General features: G+C 37.9%; 1 protein-coding gene across 4 annotated transcripts in view; it reads right to left on the minus strand.

Annotated features, from left to right (window-relative positions):
• The window catches only part of LOC107718813 (coiled-coil domain-containing protein 50-like), an 18,317-nt gene extending 359 nt beyond the window's left edge, over nucleotides 1–17,958 (minus strand). Inside the window, exons 1-13 of one of the 4 annotated variants that reach the window (XR_001637455.1) lie at nucleotides 17,702–17,958; nucleotides 16,675–16,765; nucleotides 11,162–11,224; nucleotides 10,145–10,274; nucleotides 9,813–9,903; nucleotides 6,049–6,127; nucleotides 3,698–4,828; nucleotides 2,861–2,976; nucleotides 2,162–2,239; nucleotides 1,970–2,083; nucleotides 1,357–1,445; nucleotides 1,194–1,279; nucleotides 438–1,108 (exon numbers count right to left, since the gene is read on the minus strand). Coding sequence is in view for 3 of the 4 variants with exons in the window: in XM_016526037.1 (XP_016381523.1) it covers nucleotides 945–1,108; nucleotides 1,194–1,279; nucleotides 1,357–1,445; nucleotides 1,970–2,083; nucleotides 2,162–2,239; nucleotides 2,861–2,976; nucleotides 3,698–4,828; nucleotides 6,049–6,127; nucleotides 9,813–9,903; nucleotides 10,145–10,274; nucleotides 11,162–11,224; nucleotides 16,675–16,723 (2,190 nt within the window). In the remaining variant the exon portion in view is untranslated. Of the gene's footprint in view, nucleotides 1–8; nucleotides 1,109–1,193; nucleotides 1,280–1,356; nucleotides 1,446–1,969; nucleotides 2,084–2,161; nucleotides 2,240–2,860; nucleotides 2,977–3,697; nucleotides 4,829–6,048; nucleotides 6,128–9,812; nucleotides 9,904–10,144; nucleotides 10,275–11,161; nucleotides 11,225–16,674; nucleotides 16,766–17,701 lie in introns of those variants that run through there. The other 3 variants (XM_016526038.1, XM_016526037.1, XM_016526039.1) reach the window with 3 other exon arrangements.
• Between the last annotated feature and the right edge of the window lie 282 nt (nucleotides 17,959–18,240).

The following is an 18,240-nucleotide window of genomic DNA, read 5'->3' on the forward strand; positions in this document are numbered from 1 at the left end:
ATATATATATATATATATATATATATATATAAATAAAAATGTGTGTCTTCTGTACAAAGCAATCTTTAAACTTTAGATAGGCAATGAAGGCCTACTGATTCATGACAACACATTATTGCCATAACAGTACTGAATACAATGAAAACATATAATCTTAGCACTCAGCATCAGTTCAAAAATACAAGAAAACATACATGAAAGTGTCATTTCCTCCAGCCTGGTAAAACTACTGTAGGGCATATATAGAAACTATGCTGATGTACACTACAAAGAACGAGCAGTCTCGTAAACCAGTAACTATTAAAATAATATTAAGAATAATAAACATTTAATTTGTGAAAGCATGACTTGGTTTTGCAAAAGTTTTTTTTTTATAACTTTATACAAAGAAGACATTCTTACATACTGAAGGCAACCATTAGAAATTAAAATAACACTTTGGGCAAATTAAGACTAGTTTAGTTCCTGGAATACAGGAAAAAAGTACAAGCAATTAAAAAAGAATGCCTGATTAAATATCTTAAGAGCTCAAGAAGCATGCAGAAAAACTCCAAAGAGGATCACTCAACCATGTGCTAACTTCCTTTATCAATGCATAGTATCATTTCAGGTTTTCCCAGAAGTCAAATGTGTAATGCCAAGTACCGCTAGTGGGAGCTTTCCCTCTGTGGTGACATACCAGCCTCTAACCAGAAGGTAAATAAAAATGAAACAAACCAATAGAGCATGACATGACTTAAACATATGTTTACTAGTAATAGCATTATCTGGATGGAGTGTCCCTGTTTTGCAAGTTCAAGTTGGTTTGTTGAATACAAAAGTATCCCAAGTCTTGGAGAAAGCAGAAGACTGGAAAGCCCCAAACTGCCAGGACATGCATGCATTTCTTTAATCTAATTTGGTTATTAATTCATTATTGCAGTTGATTTCACACATGTCCAGCATCACTGCTGCTTGCAGTTCTCTTTCTCTTTTGCATTTTCCTTTTTCTCCTTGGGCTTTACTCGTTCCAGTTTGTCACTCTGTCGTTTCGTGGGGGGCACAAAAGTAGGTTCTTCCAAGGGGCTCTTCAAACCTACTTGTTGTGATGTTTGATTTTGACAGAAACCTGTAAATGAATGATTTATAATTATTATTTATTCCATTCATAAATATATTAGAAGTTGTTGTGTAATGTGAATGAATGAAAGCACCATTCATTTGTCCTGATTCAGCAGAATCCTTCCTTTGAAAGGTTGGGTCCAGCTCTTCAGCAATATTCCTGATGGCTTGCGGTTGCCTGTGGTGACACCAAAGGATGTTAAATGATATTACCTGAAAATTAAGCAGTAATTCATAGAGAAAGGAGTGATTTACATTGTCACAGAAATGTGACTAGGGAGTTGATTGTCTGGGGTGAAGTCATCAAATGGGGACTGAAGACCTTCGGCATCCAGTCTGCGCCTCTGTATATTAAACAGCAAAATTCATAAAATTATTTTGGAATTTCTTTGTGCTACTACAAAAAAGGCTCCTAAAGGCTGGTTCACTCTGGTCCAACAAACACAAATAGGGTTTTAGAATTTGTTTGAATTTGCTGAGTCAGTCTGAATCATCCTTGAAAGATCAATATTTCCAAAGAACACATGTGGCAATACTGCTGAATCACATGATCAATTCATGGAAGCACAGCAAAAGTAATGTTTAAAAAGGGGTGCATTTCCCAAAAGCATCGTTAGCTAACTATGGTTGTTAGTTCCATTGAACTCTATTGGTAACGATGGAACTTGCGACAATAGTTGCTTTTGGGAAATGCACTCCAGTTCAACAGCACTAATATCAGAATGAACTGTGCCAAAGAGATGCATGGACAAGGCAATTCTGCAGAGGTGTCATTTGATGCATTCAGATGGTTGGAATTTTTGGTTAGTAAGTAAGGAGTACATGGTTATGCAATAATAAAAGATAGTGTCACTCTAAACGTGACTACCTGTCTGTCACATGCTGTTCTCCTGTCATTCTCCCAGTATTCTCGAACAGGTTCCAGCTCACGAGACCTCCGTTTAGCCGTAATCTCCTGTTTCTGCATGAAACGTGCAATTTCCTGCCACAAAACGACAAATGAATATTCACACCTATTCATGTGATTGGAAAGCAGCCCTCTCATTTAAGCTCTGCTTACCTCATCTTGAGCAACCTGTGCCGCTCTGAAATCTCCAATAGGACAGTCCCTTCTATGAGGAGAGGGACCTTGCTGAGTCTATGAAAGAACAAAACAATTCTGCATATTTTTGCTTTATTTTAGGAATTTTTACTACTGTTATTGATAGGGATATTAAAAAGACTTTGCGGCAGAGCACTAATAGAGCTGGGTGGTATGATGGTACATACCAGGGGTGTCCAATCCTGCTCCTGAAGGGCCACCTTCCAGCAGTGCTTAGCACTAGCCCAAATTAAACACACCTGAAGCAGTTAATCAGGAACACTAAAAACCCACAGGCAGGTGTGTTAGAGCTAAACTTGGCAGGAAAGTGGCCCTCCAGGAGGTGTACACAATATACCAGTGATTTTCTATCACGTTCCTGGAGCTTCCCAACTTGGGGAAGTCGTGGCCTAATGGTTAGAGAGTCGGACTCGTAACCCAAAGGTTGCGGGTTCGAGTCTCGTACCGGCAGGAATTGTGGGTGGGGGAAGTGAATGTACAGCGCTCTCTCCCACCTTCAATACCACGACTACTAAACATTTTGAATGTCTCCTTTGCCTGACACTTTAATTTCTTTGTCCCTACTAATGAGCTGATAACCTGAATCAAGTGTGTTTGATTAAGGAGACAGTGGCATTTACCAAAACTGCGGTAGATATATTTGATCCTGTAGCTCACCTCTTCGGCCGATCTCTCCTCCTCCTCCTGAAGCCTGCGGGCCAGCTCCTCATCCAGTAGCACTTTCTCCAGCTCTCCCAAGTCAAGAGCAGCCATTCCACTCCTAAGAGCAGGTCCTGTCAGGTAATAAGTGCAGAATCACAACCAGATAATGTGGAGAGGGGACACAGGGTTTTCAGACCACCATCACCTTCAGCCAGATGGGCCGCAACCATAGGTGTCCAATCCTGCTCTCCTTGAGGGCAACTGTCCCACAGAGTATAGATCCAAAACACTTACCTGGAAGATTCCAGCAGTCCTGAAGACCTTATTTAGTTGGTTCATGTGTTTAATTAGGGCTGGAGCTAATTTCTGCTGCAAGGTGGCCCTTCGGGAACAGGATTGAACACTTTTGGCCAAGACAGTTGAATGTGGATTTCCATTTGATTAAACTCATTAGGAATCTTACTGGGTGGATTACAGCCATATAAACGTACCTCAAAGGACACACAAAGCAAGGGCCAAATCAAAAAGAAAATGCAAGACTAAATCAAGAAAAAACAAGAATATTTAACGCTGAGGTACTGAAAAGGAGAAAACGACCGATGCTGCTCTAGGAGAAAGAGAAGCAGGTGAGATTTTGAGGTTTTTGAGAAACAAGGACGAGATCTAGTCTCACTGGAGAAGGGATCAAGCTTGAGAAAAAGCAGATGACACCAAAAAAAAAATTGCCTCAACTCCCAAGATGTACACTGCAAGCACACAGAAATGGACAGGAGTTCTTGTTTACTGATTGGAAAGCAATGAGCAGATGTAGGGACAGGCTCAGCCACACTGCAGAGCTTAGAGAGGGGTTACCTGCTCTGGAAGAGCGCCCACTGCAAGACTGGAGTCTTTGCATCCGTCTCTCCTCCCTCGTGCTCTCCCTCTCCAACTCTTCCTCTGTGCTTGATCTCTCTTCCTCGAAGGTCTGCCAGCGCTCACTTTGACTTCGCCTCACCCTACACCCTCTACGCCTGTGGTCTCGGTCTATCCTCCTTTCATCCTCCGTTAATGATCGAGCTCTCTGCTGTGTATTTTTGCCTCTCCCCATCTCCCAATTTCTCCTATCTCTCAAACAATCCTCCACTTCCAACTCCATTAACTGTGGCACTCTAGGCTGCAGTGAGGGAGCATTATTTGAGGGTCTTGGTCTAGCCAAGTTAGAATCATCTACGCTGCATGTTCTGCTTCCCTCACGCTCAGATGTCCGCCTGACATTACCATGGTAACTACGTCGCATTGAAATGTTCCGTTGAAACACCTGAGCTTGAGTGTGGAGACCTTGAGTTTCTCTGAGGTGTGTGTGATCATCTCTTAGTATCCCTGCTGAACACTGAACTCTTTCCCTAGTGTCCCTGTGACCATTTTCATAGGTCATACAACCGTTGCCAAGGTAACTGTTAGTGCACCTCCGTTCATCCAGGAAATGAACATGTCTTTCCCTAAAACTCTCTCCAGGACCACAACTGTCTCCCTGCCACATTCTGCTACGATCCTCCCTCATGCTGCTGTGGCGACTCAGCCCCATTCCTGAGACCGGCTGCTTCTGTCGCAATATTTTCTCAAGTTTATAGACTGGTTCAAAGAGATCATCCTCAGAGCTGTGGCTGAGGTAGCCTTGCTCACTCATATCGTTCTTTATGAGCTTGATGACATCACCCCATCCACCTGACAGGTGTGAAGATCTGTTACTGCTGCTTTGGCTGGTCATGCTTTTGTCATCCTGCTCTAAATGAGCTCTGGAAGGTCTGCCGACTAGCTTCCTCTGCCCCACAGTGGGTTTGCTGTCCTGCCATATGACTGTAGGCCTACTGTACTCAATCAGGTCCTCCTCAGAGTCCGAGTAGTTGGGCGAGGAGGAGTGCTGCCATCTTCTGGTTGGAGACTGGTTGTGAGGTACATGAACAGGCCGGGGTAAGTATGGACGAGCAGGAACGCTTGTGGACTCTTTAGTAAAGCCAACCATGCAAACATAAAGCAGGGGATTTGGGAAATGGTTAGAGATCGTGGGATGCACAGTAAAACAGTTAACATATGAAGCTTTGTTTAGATGTAAAAAGGACAAATGAACCGTTGGAAAAAAAACATGGAGTTTAAATGGAGCTTCACTGAATTCAGGGTCTGGTTAGTACGCCATTAAAAGTTCAATGGGATAGTTGGATTCAAGGGATAGTTCAACCAAAAGAAATAATAGTAGTGTCATCATTTATTCACTCTCATGTCATTCCAAATGAATTTTCATCTTTGGGTGAACTGTACTTCAACTGGACTTGTTTCGCAAAACAAAGAAGTGGAAACGCCATCAATTTTGCAGACATGAATGAAGTCAATAAATTCAAAGGAAAACTTAACATCCTCTCGAAGCTCTGTTTATGCCATTAAAGAAATTCAGGTTTTATTGTAAGACACAAAAGATGTCGTGTAACCATAGAACTTTTCAAACACAAAACAAACATGTGTGAACTGGACTTGGAATAGTCATCATCCCAGATGATGTCATGTTTTGTGGGGCTTAAAAAGTAAATGAAGCAGCTGGCTATATGTGTCATGCTGAATGATGGATGCATTAACAATACACTGCATGTGTATTATTTCATTAGATTTAATATTCAAAATTTGCTTAAAGATGATGGACTACTCTGTGTGTAAGAAATCAGAAGACACCAAGGTTTCAACATCACCCGTGGTGTCACATTATTTTACAGCAAATCAAATGCAGGAAACAACCATTTGACTAGGCTAAGAAAACTCATGTGACAAGGCATTGAGACATAGTCATGATCATAGTCATTTATCGACATGATCTTTCGCAATTTAGGCTTTTAATAAGCAAATCAGACTAAATCCAGATGATGCTATGGGGTTCGGGCTCAGTGTCGATGCAAATGTGGCCCCCTCGACATGTAATTAAGATTTCACACTCCTAATAATCTACAAAATTTATGTCCATTATGGAAGAAAATATTGAATGCAGTAACCTAGAAATGTAAATGTATTTTATGTACATAAGTGCAGCTTTGTCACACAACAGAAACACTGTCAGTGTGCACACAACGGGAGCCTGCTGTCACAAAAGAGAGGCCTACTTAATAAAACGGTTGAAGGAACACCACTTCATAAAAACACTTCAATAACACCATGAATTTTGTTGCAGAGGAGAATTTTACCTCTACCATCTTTATTTTGGTAACTGCTCCTGTGTCTCAAATAAACCTCTTCCTCTTCCTGTATCCTTTTTGCTATTTCCTAAAAAACAAAAACAAAAGCTTTATAGATCATAATGTTCATTTGTGAGTGTGAGGATCTGTTTTTTTTTTTTTTTTACAAATTCTTTAATAAATATAGAAAAGCATGTAAAGTATGGCTGCAGATAGTATTTGAAAAAAAAAAAAAAAAACTATAATAGCATGTCAGAAAGAACTAGATTTACAGTTATTCAGTGATGACACATAGAGGTGAAACCCTCAACCCTAAGTGTAGGTTGTGTGACTAAAAATATATCCGCTCATGCACTCAACAAAGCACCAGCGATAGACGCGCACGTCAACAGAAGGGAATTTCCACGCTTACGTATCAAAGACCTGCCTGCACCTACAGCAAAAAGCCCACCATGCAGAATCTTCAAAAAGCTACATACTTGGCTTGTAACAAAACTGGCAAATGGGGGTCACAATTTACCGCACGGCTGACCACAATGACTCACAAGTTTCCTCTGACAAAGTACGGCTGAAACTAAACCAATTACAGTATGTTTACCACAGTGGCCTTATCTTTAATCTTCTCACATGTCTACCAATATTCTGTACCATGTAAATATTATAAAATGTGTATTAATTTGATCTGTAAAGTTACAAACTATGATTTCTGCAAAAGCATTACATGAACCCCTACAATGTTATATATACTTGTAAGACATTAGCAAAGTTACTAGCACTTGTTTACTGTTTGAAAGAATTCTAATGGTATTTCTACCTGCATTTAACTCCGTGTTATGAAATATTGTCTTTTAAAGTCTTGCAAAAACAGCCATAAATGTGACAACATACCCTGGGCTCATCCAAATACCCACATTTGCGGTCTTTGCACTTGACCACTTGTCTTCTTACATGATGCATTTCTTGTATTTGGCCCAAGTGTTTATGTGTTGTATAGTGTTGTAAAATGCAAGTGTTTACAGAGCTTTATTCTGATTTTCAATAGCCTACTTTGCATTTTAAAATGTAAAACTAAATGTCTGTTCAGTAGTCTCTATAACAGATGACACAAAGCCATATTGGAGATTCGAGAGTGTGGATTTAGTTTGCGTTAAGGGCACTGTGCTTTGGCATTTTTAAGACCTGGGACAATCTTGCTCACTTACTTCCTGTTGCGTGCAAGTTGGACAAACCCTCTGTATATGACAGAGAATTTACAGCACTTAACCAGAAGACTGCAGAGTTCTACCTTAATGACAACAGAAGTGACAAAACAGGTTCTTTCCAACAATCATAAAACTTTTGACTTGCATTGAACTATAATCTGTACTTGGATTCCAATGCTGATTATTTGGAAGGAAAAATACAATACTTCAGGAGCTGGCCTGAATATTTATGACAAGGTTCTTCAAAATGTGAAAATGGGAGAAATGAGAAAATAGGAAATGAGGAAAATAGGCTTTTTTTTAAGCAGGAGTACCTCAACGGGCCACAAGGGGGTGTTAAGGCGCCTGTGGAAAATTGAAGCGAAACTAAAAATATTTTATAACAATGTATTTTAACACTATGCTTTAGATTGGTATTTTTGGTGAAACTTGAATATGTTTTTTTTCTAATATTAGGCAGAAATAACTAATATTGTGTAGAAAAAGAAAGATATGCCGTTACCTTTGCTGTTAACTACAAATTAAATATTTTGAATATAATGTAATATTAATAAGAAGTGTTTTGTCTTTAGCCAATGACAAATATCCAGTCTTTTAAATTTGGAAATGTTCCATTCTAATGAACCTGTTATGGTGACCTTTCTTACTTCACAGCATTAACAGAATTAAATCCACTGTCCTGCGCTGTGAGATTTCGCTGCGAGACCAGGTCCTGCCTCAAGGTGTCTGATTCTGAGCTTATCTGGCACCTGGACTCCAGATGAGGCGTGTTTGTGTACACAACAATTAGAATGACTGGGTGACAATTATGTTCAACATTACTCTTCCCTGATCCTGTATGAGCTTGATAGGACAGCAGGCTTCAGAGCAGCGTGTGCAGATGATATTTAGATGCGAACTGCTGCCTCACAGGCTTTAATTAACACAGGGCTACAGGGGTGTAAATATAATTAATGCAGTGGAAATGTCATTTTATGCAATATGCGAGGCCTATCAGTGCAAAAAATGCCACACAGGTTTGAAAACACCTTCAAAATTACTAGTAAATATTAATTAAATAATACAGAGGCTGATATTTTATCATGTCTGCTTTAAAGCTTAATTTTAAATGAACACTTTAAAACATCAATGAGCACATTTGTTGCTTTCCAGTAACATCTTTCAAATATACGTGAGAAGCAAAACTGTGTAAAGTAATAACTTATTATCAGATAATCGATATGGAATGTTTTTAAAACAAAAAAACCATTACAAAGTTTATCCTAAATATTATACTAAAATGCCAATGGGGTAAGGAAAACGTAATTCAATATATATATTCTTTAAAAATAATTGGGTATTTTATAATAAGTGCATTTTGTTTTAATGATGTGTAGATATATTTACTGCAAAACAAGACTAAAATGAATATGGTTTCTGCAGTAAAGCTGGCAGGTCAAGTCATGATTCTTCCATGAGTCAAAAATACCTGCTGAAACAGATCATGTTCACTATCCATCTCTGAATCACAAAACATCCTAAATGTCAAATAGTTCTTGTTCAGAATGAGTAGAATACTGTAATTTGAAATGCCTCACAGGGATGTTGACGCAGATTTATCTGGAACCCACATCTCTGAGATCACCTGTGAATGATAATAAGTGGTCAGGATCTAATAACTTGCTTTGCCAATGTTCTCTGACTCAGTTTTTCTACTTGCTGAGCCAACAATTTCCAGCTTTGCCACCTGAATCACCCAGGACTCTCCCACTCCCAAGACACTCCCATATATATATATATATATATATATATATATATTAACCATGATTCATTTTGTGATTCCAAAAATTACAAGAACTATATGTTCATAAGAGAAATTAAACATAACTGTAGTTTATATGTTGACTGAATTGAAGTGCCTTACTGTAAATCAGATAAACATTCTGGGGGAGAATTTGCATTTAATAAACTATAAGATTTCATATTAAGCTGACTCTAAAATAACTTTTAGTACAATTATTACAAGGACAGCTCACTCTGGAGCAAAGAGACATTAAGCACTAGGGCACAATGCTGGTTGAACTGAACATCATGGATTATCGCTTGCAGCTTTTTAACCACTATGCCACACCACCTCCAACACAAAGAACTGCTATAACATTTATGGGACCCTTAATACAAAGCCCTCACCAAAGAAAGCTGCAGATCCATAGAGATTTCCTTTTATTTCTGGAGGAGAACATTTCCACACTCTTTTCTGCTTGTGACTCACTGAACTAGAAGACTAGAAGAGAAGTCTTTTTTGTTTCCCTGGGGAGGTTATTTAAGGTGGGCTGGAGTTAAATGCATCTGAAGTTGATTAATGCACAGTATGAGTGTGATTTTTGCTTTATAGTAGCTTGATGCTCATTCCCGTGTGGTCTTTGCCAGCTCTTACACTCCACAGGAGACTACCTGAATAAATCAGCTCACTGGCGTCCCACGGTGACTCATTAATTATTGATCCATTTGATCCCTCAGACAAAGCGGTTCAGAGGAGTAAATGAAAAACAGAAGGGGTGATGTTTACTGAGCCTGGAGTGTGTTACACACCTCGTCCTCCACCTCCCTCCTCCAAGCTTCGTCCGCACACCGCTGGATCTCCTCCTGAATCATGCGTGCATATTCAGAGTCCCGTTCCTCCCTTAAGAGAAAAAACACCTTTGATATAATGAAAACAACTAAAAACACATCTGTTTCCTTTAATGCAAGAAGGAAGGGCCGAGGCCATCACACTATAGGAGAATTGTGGACTTCGGACATGCTATCAGCTACTGCTGATAAACAGCATCCAATCATGAAAGGACAGTGTCATATATGATAGTGGTGTGATTAGTCTTTGACTCAGTGTGTGTGTGTGTGTGTGTGAGAGAGAGAGATCTTACAGCTGGTGAGTGGCCTGGTGCTGCAGCATCTGAGCTCTATCCTCTTCCTCATCTTGGAGTCTCTTAGCTACTCTGATGTCCCTTTGCACCAGCTGACTCCTCTGCACATTTGAGTTGTAGTACTGCTCAACTGTTGGAGATAGCATGCAATTTTACAGGAAGAGCACATGGGAAGATACACTACTGTTTAAAAGTTTGGGGTCAGTAAGTTTTTTTTAATGAATAACTTTATTCAGCAAAGATGTATTAAATTGATCAAAAGTGACAGTAAAGACATTTATAAAGATTTCCATTTCAAAGAAGTTTTTTAATTTTCTATTCATTAAAGAACGTATCACGGTTCCCACAAAAATATTAAGCAGAGCAATTGTTTCCAAAATATAATAATATATGTTTTTTTGAGCAGCAAAGCAGCATATTAGATTTCTGAAGGATCAAATGACACTGAAGACTGGAGTAATGATTCTGTAAATTCAGATTTGGCATCACAGGAATAAATACAATTTTAAATACATTTTAATATACAGTTAAACTGTAAAAATATGTTACAATATTACTGTTCTTACTGCATTTTTGTTCACATAAATGCAGCCTTGGTGAACATGATAGGACATATTTCCTAATATCATGATGTACTTGATTGTTTCAGCAAATAATGTAATAAGACCTCATGTAGCCTTACTGTGACAATAAACTGCACACTTGCACAGAGAGATCATCCGATTTACATGTAAAGCAACCTCACAGTTTGTTTTGATGCCATTTAGGGGCGGGTAATAGGCTGACATGAAAAACATTAACTGAAATATTGATGCGGTGATCTCTGTGAACGGCTGTTCAGAGAACAGTCTAAAACTAAACTCACATGAGAGGTCTTGTTACCTTATGTACTGAAACGCCCTTGTATTTACAGGTGTGTGAACACCAGCCCACTTTAGAATTACACAAAAGGCAGCTGAATGCTTGCATTAAAAAAGCTTTAGGTGTCGCAGATGAAATTAGAGAAATGGGACTTACTTTCCTGCTCCTGCAGGTTATGAGCTAGAGCTCCATCCTCCAGTACAGCAAAACACTGGCACACTGCAGAGGGAAAAAAACAACACTCAGTACAACTGCAGAAAAATTAACAATTAACAGGCTGTGAGAAATGCTGCTGATCTTTTATCAGTGGTCTTTATGATTACTTCAGATTATAAAAGTATAGTATCTGTAGTATATTAACCATGACTTACATATATTCGAGGCTGTAACTGGAGACTTTTTAAGAGAAAATACTGGCAGACATTTGGACTATGTTCAGAGACTATGATGTGTTATTTCATGTCTTCAGAAGTCACTTCAGGTCATTTTAGTAAAGTAATTCAAAGCTCATTTAAAAATGTTCATAGCACTACATTTGTGAAGTCTCATATTTCAAAACTAAATTCTATAATAAATTCTTTATAAGTTTAAAAATGAGACAATCAAATTTCATAAAGCCATAATTACAGTCTGCATGACAAAAACTGACCCTGGAAAGTTAAAAACAAAATTACAGTTGTGGTTTTGGTCCCACAAGTGTCACATTTCATTTTAAACCCCATGTTAAAACAATTGACAACCCAGCAAGTCTCTCGCTGCTTTAAGGAAAATCTTAAAAGGAATCTGTTATGTGCTATTGAAAATAATTTGTCTCTCAATTTGTAAAACCAAACAAACTTTATGTAGTAATGTTTATTGGGGCAAGGCATTTCACAGGATTTAAATCAGAAATACGAAGATTGCAGTTTCATCTGTATTAAAGTGTTACTTATTTGAGATCTAAAATAGTCTAAATAGTCCTTTCAGTGGAAGGACTACTGTTCTAGGTGGACGAAGATCTGGTCATGCATTATTTTTGGGGCTAATCAGCAGTATTTTGATGCCATTGATTGAACTAAACTTTATTTAATACAGAACATTCCTTTAACAAGAAGCAAAAACACAGGGTATCAGGTCAGTGAACCTGGACCACAAAACCAGTCATAAGGGTCAATTTTTTGAAATTGAGATTTATACATCATCTGGAAGCTGAATAAATAGCTTTCCATTGATGTATGGTTTGTTAGGATAGTACAATATTTGGCCAAGATACAACTATTTGAATATCTGGAATCTGAGGGTGCAAAAAAGACTTAAGACTGGTTTTGTGGTCCAGGGTCACAAATGTTCATGTGAACCCAAAAGTACAGTTCTTGAGCATCTTTCAAGCTGATATACAACCACATAAAATATATGTGTGTGTAAAAAAAAAAAGGTGCTGCTTATATGAGAGCTAAGTGTGGATCTTTTGGAGCACACTGCAGAAAAAGTTAAATAAATAACTCTAAATAAACACTAGTCCTTCTCAAAACTCTTGAGTTGCTGTAAATAATTGCCATGATTTGCTTGATGATATTTTAAGGAGCAATTCTGTTTGAAGTTGACATTTATTTTGTTCACTGCCTTTTTCTTATCTCTAAGGAAGCCTATATGCAGTGAAGCTAAAAAAGCTCAGTACAGTATTATGCACATTGCAGAATCCCTCAAGGGGTTACAGTAAATAACTGTTGTGGTGAATGTTGAGTAGTGTCACAGTAATTGACACAGTGTCATTGGTGTTACCAAACAAACATATACAGCTCTCAAAAACACGCTCATGGCAACAAAACTTCAATAATCCCGTGGTGCCTCCCCTCAGGATATCCACAAAGTGTTCACCAAATTCAAATTGAGTAAAAAAGCAACCTCAAATTTAGTGATTTACAGGGCGGCTGAGTCACAGAGAGTTTCTGAGGGGAATACAGTCTGTAATTGACACAACAGCTGGAGTCTGAGGCTTTAGCGCTGGTACTGGACCTGCGGTCGGGACGGAGAACATTACAGACCCTGACAGCAGTAAAAGTGAGCGCTTTACTAAATCAAGAGCCACCCCATCAGTGTAACTGCTGGATTAACACTCAACAGGACTGAAACTTGAAACACAAACGACTCTACTTCTGCTTTACTTCAGGATGGCCTGAGCAATCATGCTGAATTAGAGTAGCATGACCATAATATCGTAATGGAGACATTCTGACTTCAGCACAACCTCTGACCTGAGCAGCTGCTGGAAATCTATGTATAGCTGTGAGGCCCAGCCATCTCGTCTGGTGGGGTGAAACTACTGACCTCCTAAAAATGGGGGCAAAGAGAAATAACCCTTCTGTGCGGTATCCCGGGTTTAAATACAACCGTTTCAGTATCCAAAAAGACAAATGTATTTTCTGCTTGAGCCCACCTGCTGCATATTGCGATAACCTGTATCAGGTTACACAAGCACCTCCCAACAATGCCCTCACACATCCACATCCACCCAGAGCACACACACACATGCCTGCACACAGGGGGAATGGTTTCCAGATGTGCCAGCAGCAGAAAAAAGACACAAGCTGAGCAGAAGGATAGTGAGATTGGTGCCGTTTACTTTGGAAAGGCAGGAGGAAGGCATACAGATAAGGGCAAAACATAATGGTCAGTGTCTTTGTCCTCTTTTGAGACGTCCAGTGGCTCTGTAGACTCAGTAGCTGGTTTGTTTTGTCCAGCAGCCAACATACTCTCTGCCTGGTTCAGGGCATGACAAGAACTCTAACATCATCAGAAATACACAGCAAAAAAAGAAATTGTGGACCCATACATACATACATACATACATCCTTGCTAATATATATAAAAACTATGTCAGAAAAAGCATTTTGATAACTTTACAAACCTGTTCATCAAATGTCACAACTAATCAAAGGTTTATATACTACTGTTCAAAAGTGCCAGTGAGATTTTGGGGCCAATAAACACTGAACACTGGAATAACGATGCTGAACATTCAGTTTTACCATTACAGGAATAAAAATATATATTAAAATAAAATAGTTATTTAAATTGAAATATTTCACAATATTACGGGCTTACTGTATTTGATATCAAATAAATGCAGTCTTGATGAGCTGAAGAGACTTCTTTCAAAAACATTAAAGAAATCTTTTAAACTGTAGAGTATATGGCAATTATTCTTATATTTACCAGATTATTTAAGATCCTATTTCATTCAGCTTCGTTTGGCTCAAGCTCAATCTCTTATTTTTTTCAGAAGGTTTACAAGAAATAGAGTAATGATTGGGCTATCAGTTGTTAAATCATCTGTGTCATATAATCTGTTCTCAGGAAGCATAAGACAGCAAAAGACACATGAAGCCTATATGCTAGCCAAGTACATACGCCTACAGCCAATTATTAAAAGCATCTGGTCTGATTCCTTTAGTCAAAACAATCCTGATAACACAAGGGCAACAGAATGGACTTCTGACAGTTGGATTTAGTATGTTGATTAAGTTTGGTCAGGAAAACACATTAGTCTTCTCTCCAAACACTGATCCGTCCTTTAAACTACACCTAAACTGATAAGACTCTTGACAGCCGTATCCACCCCCATAAGAGTTCAGGCAGTGCTGGGGATTTCTGCTCATCTTTATCTACAGCTGAGGAACTCCAGAACCCCTAACAGCAAGATGTTCTAAGGCTCAAGTCTCTAAATAAGCAGTCAACAAAATAAAACAACACTCACAGATTCACACGCTGAAAGGATCATCCATTTTTATCCAGTCAAGGAGGGAGAAGCTGTATACCTGTGTTACTTTAAAATTCACTCTCAACAGTCTAAACACCTGCTAACCTGCACTCATACACTCCTCTCATTGCAGGAGGAGGGATTTGAGCCTGCAGACCCGGTTCTAGCAGCGATGTGGTTTAGTGGATCTGATCTCAGCAGCATTCAGGTGTCTGTCTGATTGGGGCGCTGAGTGGTTTGGCAGGCAAGAGGGTGTGGATATAAAGTTGTCGAACTAGTTTTGCAGAAGCCAAGACAAAAAGACTTGCTCATATTACAAAGACAGGCAAAACATATGTTTGAAAGCATTTATGCATACTTTAAAAACATGATACACCCGTTTAAAAAATAAGATAGAGCAGTCACAGCATGCAAAACAGACAGAGACACTGAGATGAAACAAAACAAACAAGTGGTTGACAGACTATTGAGCTGAGAAAATAAAAAATAAAAATAATAAAATAAATATTTTGAAGTCTTTTGTAAATTCATATTGCCCAATTTAATGTGTAAAGAATATTTTCTTTCAAAAAAAAATTTATATATATACATTACTGACATAGTTGTAGTGTAGTTGTATGTATGTATTATGCATGTATTATATATATATATATATATATATATATATATATATATATATACATACATACACTCCCGGTCAAAAGTTTGGAATCAGTAAGACTTGTAATGTTTTTTAAAGAAGTCTCTTATGCTCCTCAAGGCTGCATTTATTTGATCAAAATTACATCAAAAACAGTAATATTGTGAAATATTATTACAATTTAAAATAGCCTTTTTCTGTTTGAATATATTTTAAAATTTAATTTATTCCTGTGATGCAAAGAATATTCTTCTTCAGCAAGGACACATTAAATTGAGCAATACCATGAATTTACAAAATACTTCAAAATATTTATTTTATTATTTTTATTCTCAGCTCAATAGTCTGTCAACCACTTGTTTGACAGTGGTAGTTGTAGTGTGCCACTACCAGACATTTATAAATATCTGTCTGGGCAGAGGTTCCACGGCTTAAAGAGGAAAAGGGTCAGTGAAGGCATGGAGTGAAGGATGCAAAGGGGTTAAAGTGCAGGAAAAAAGAGGCTGCTTTTTCTCAAGGGAACTGGGGTATAGAGACAGCATTCCCAAGACTACGGCAAGAGAACTACCAGAGCTAAAACACATCCACAGGAACTGATAAAACCAGAGTGAAAACAAAGAGAGCTCACTAAGATATATTTCACAATGTTTTGGGGAACTAGTACGGAAAACAAACTGAGGAAATGAATACACTGTTGCTCACAGGCCAAGTTAAAAGGACATAAACCCAATGGGGAAAAACATGGCATAGTAATCCACAAAAGCATAGACATTAGTTAATTGGGTGATACAGAGAGTATGGTGGTCTAACAGGGTCTTTGTTCTATAACTAGTGCTTGTTTAAGCGTAAAAATACAAATGAAAACAATGAAAGCTTTGTGTACAGAATGGGAACGGAAGGGAAATCATCATCAACATTTCCCCCTTCAAGAGAAGCATTGGGTCAAGCTCCTTTATACAGGATTTTTACCTAGGAGACAATGCTGGAGGCAAACAGAGCCATGTGGAAAGGTTCTTTCACCGATGAAAAATAAGACAGCTATTTTGCTTCCGAGATATACAGCAGACGTCTGGAATGTTAATCAGACCTTATCTCAGACTTCTCAGCAAAAGCATGCAGCACACGGGATATATCATCAGAATGAGACATCAGAAAATCTAAGACATCAGAATGGGAATCAACAATCAAGTCCACAATGATGTGACAAATTTTGGAATCTTATGCATCATAAGAGCACAAATCTTCCAAAATGAATGGTCTGCAGTGTGATGCATGTCGGGCAGGTCTTACCCTCCTGGACTCTGGGCAGGTTGGACTGATCCACTTCCAGCTCTGCCATGACTTCTAGCACTGCTCATCAACTCATGCCATTCAGCAACACCTAGCCTCATGAAAGAGAGACTCTGGTTAGAGCTAGACTGACTGGGCCAAAGTAGTTTATTTGGTCACTGTGAGTGTCCCAACAGATACACAGTTCAGCACTGGCTCATTAAATATGATTACTTATGAGACTATAATTTACTGCAAAGACAAAGCTTTTGACAAACCACTGCTAAAATATTTGCATGTTACAACACATTTTATTAACATTTATTCATGCACTATTTATAATATTAATAAAATACTTATTATTATAATATATTTATAATATTTATAAAAAAGAAACAAAATATCCTCTTTAGAAATCACATGTAAAACAAAAGAAATAACAGGAATAATGAGTTGTTGTATGAAAACATCTGCAAAATAATAAAAAAATTAATATTTAACTAAAAATAAAGAGTACTGGTTTAAGAAATCACCAATAAAATAAAATAAAGTAAAATTAAATAAGTCATTCCTTTAAACCACTTGCAATATAAAAAATAAAAATAAAATAAAAGCCATTTTTTAAAGAAGTCACCTGTAAATAAATGCAAACATAACCATAATAGATGATTTAAAGAGTAAATACATTACTGGTTTAAAAGTAATTTAAATTTAGACGTAAATGACAACAACAACAAAATTAACATAATTAAATAAATAATTAAAATCGACTCCATCAGAGCATAAATTGTGTTGTGCTATAATACACAACAGAAAGCATGAACAAACACTGTGTGAAGACAAAATATACGACAAAGCAGCTAATGCAAAAGAGCCCCGAAACAAAACAAAGCGAAACTACAACCAAAAAACAAACCAGCAAAAGTGAAATGAATGGGGACAGTGCGGTAAATTGATCTTCACATTCCTCTCGAATGATTCATCACAAAAAGCATCAAACACTGAAAACATGATTCACTACTAACGTTACAGACACCAAACATCTTACCTGCTCTGCGCGCTTCTCTTCACTCCAAATGCTCTTTTCTATGTTCAACTACTTGTTGCATACTAGGGCTACTCGAAAAACTCTCACTTCTCATAAGCTCATACTTGGATTTGGCAGTGTCTGAAACAAGCCTTAACTATAATTACCCAGTTTCAAAGTTTCCGACTAGACAGACTTTTTTTGACAACGAGACAATGGCATGAGCTTCCACAGGGATGGGAAGCCAGCGCGGACAAACTTCACGCGCCCTCCCTCGACCAGCGCTCATTACATTACACTGGTGCATCCGATCACATCAAACATGAACATAAATATAATTTATTAATGCATATAGAGGGGAAAAAACTTTGATGCCCTGGTTCACCCTTTAAATATGTCTACTTAGATCAAAAGTCGTTTATTGTTTTTAATTATCGAAATGCACAGAAAGTTGATAAACATTAGGCTACTAAAAAATAATAGCAACTTGTTATTCAGTAAATTTTCTCAACTTTATGTAAGCTGAATTTTAAAATATAATAACAAATGCAAAGTTATAA

This window comes from Sinocyclocheilus rhinocerous, unplaced genomic scaffold, assembly GCF_001515625.1.
Source record: "Sinocyclocheilus rhinocerous isolate Xijiao unplaced genomic scaffold, SAMN03320098_v1.1 scaffold2017, whole genome shotgun sequence".
Lineage (NCBI taxonomy): Eukaryota > Metazoa > Chordata > Actinopteri > Cypriniformes > Cyprinidae > Sinocyclocheilus > Sinocyclocheilus rhinocerous.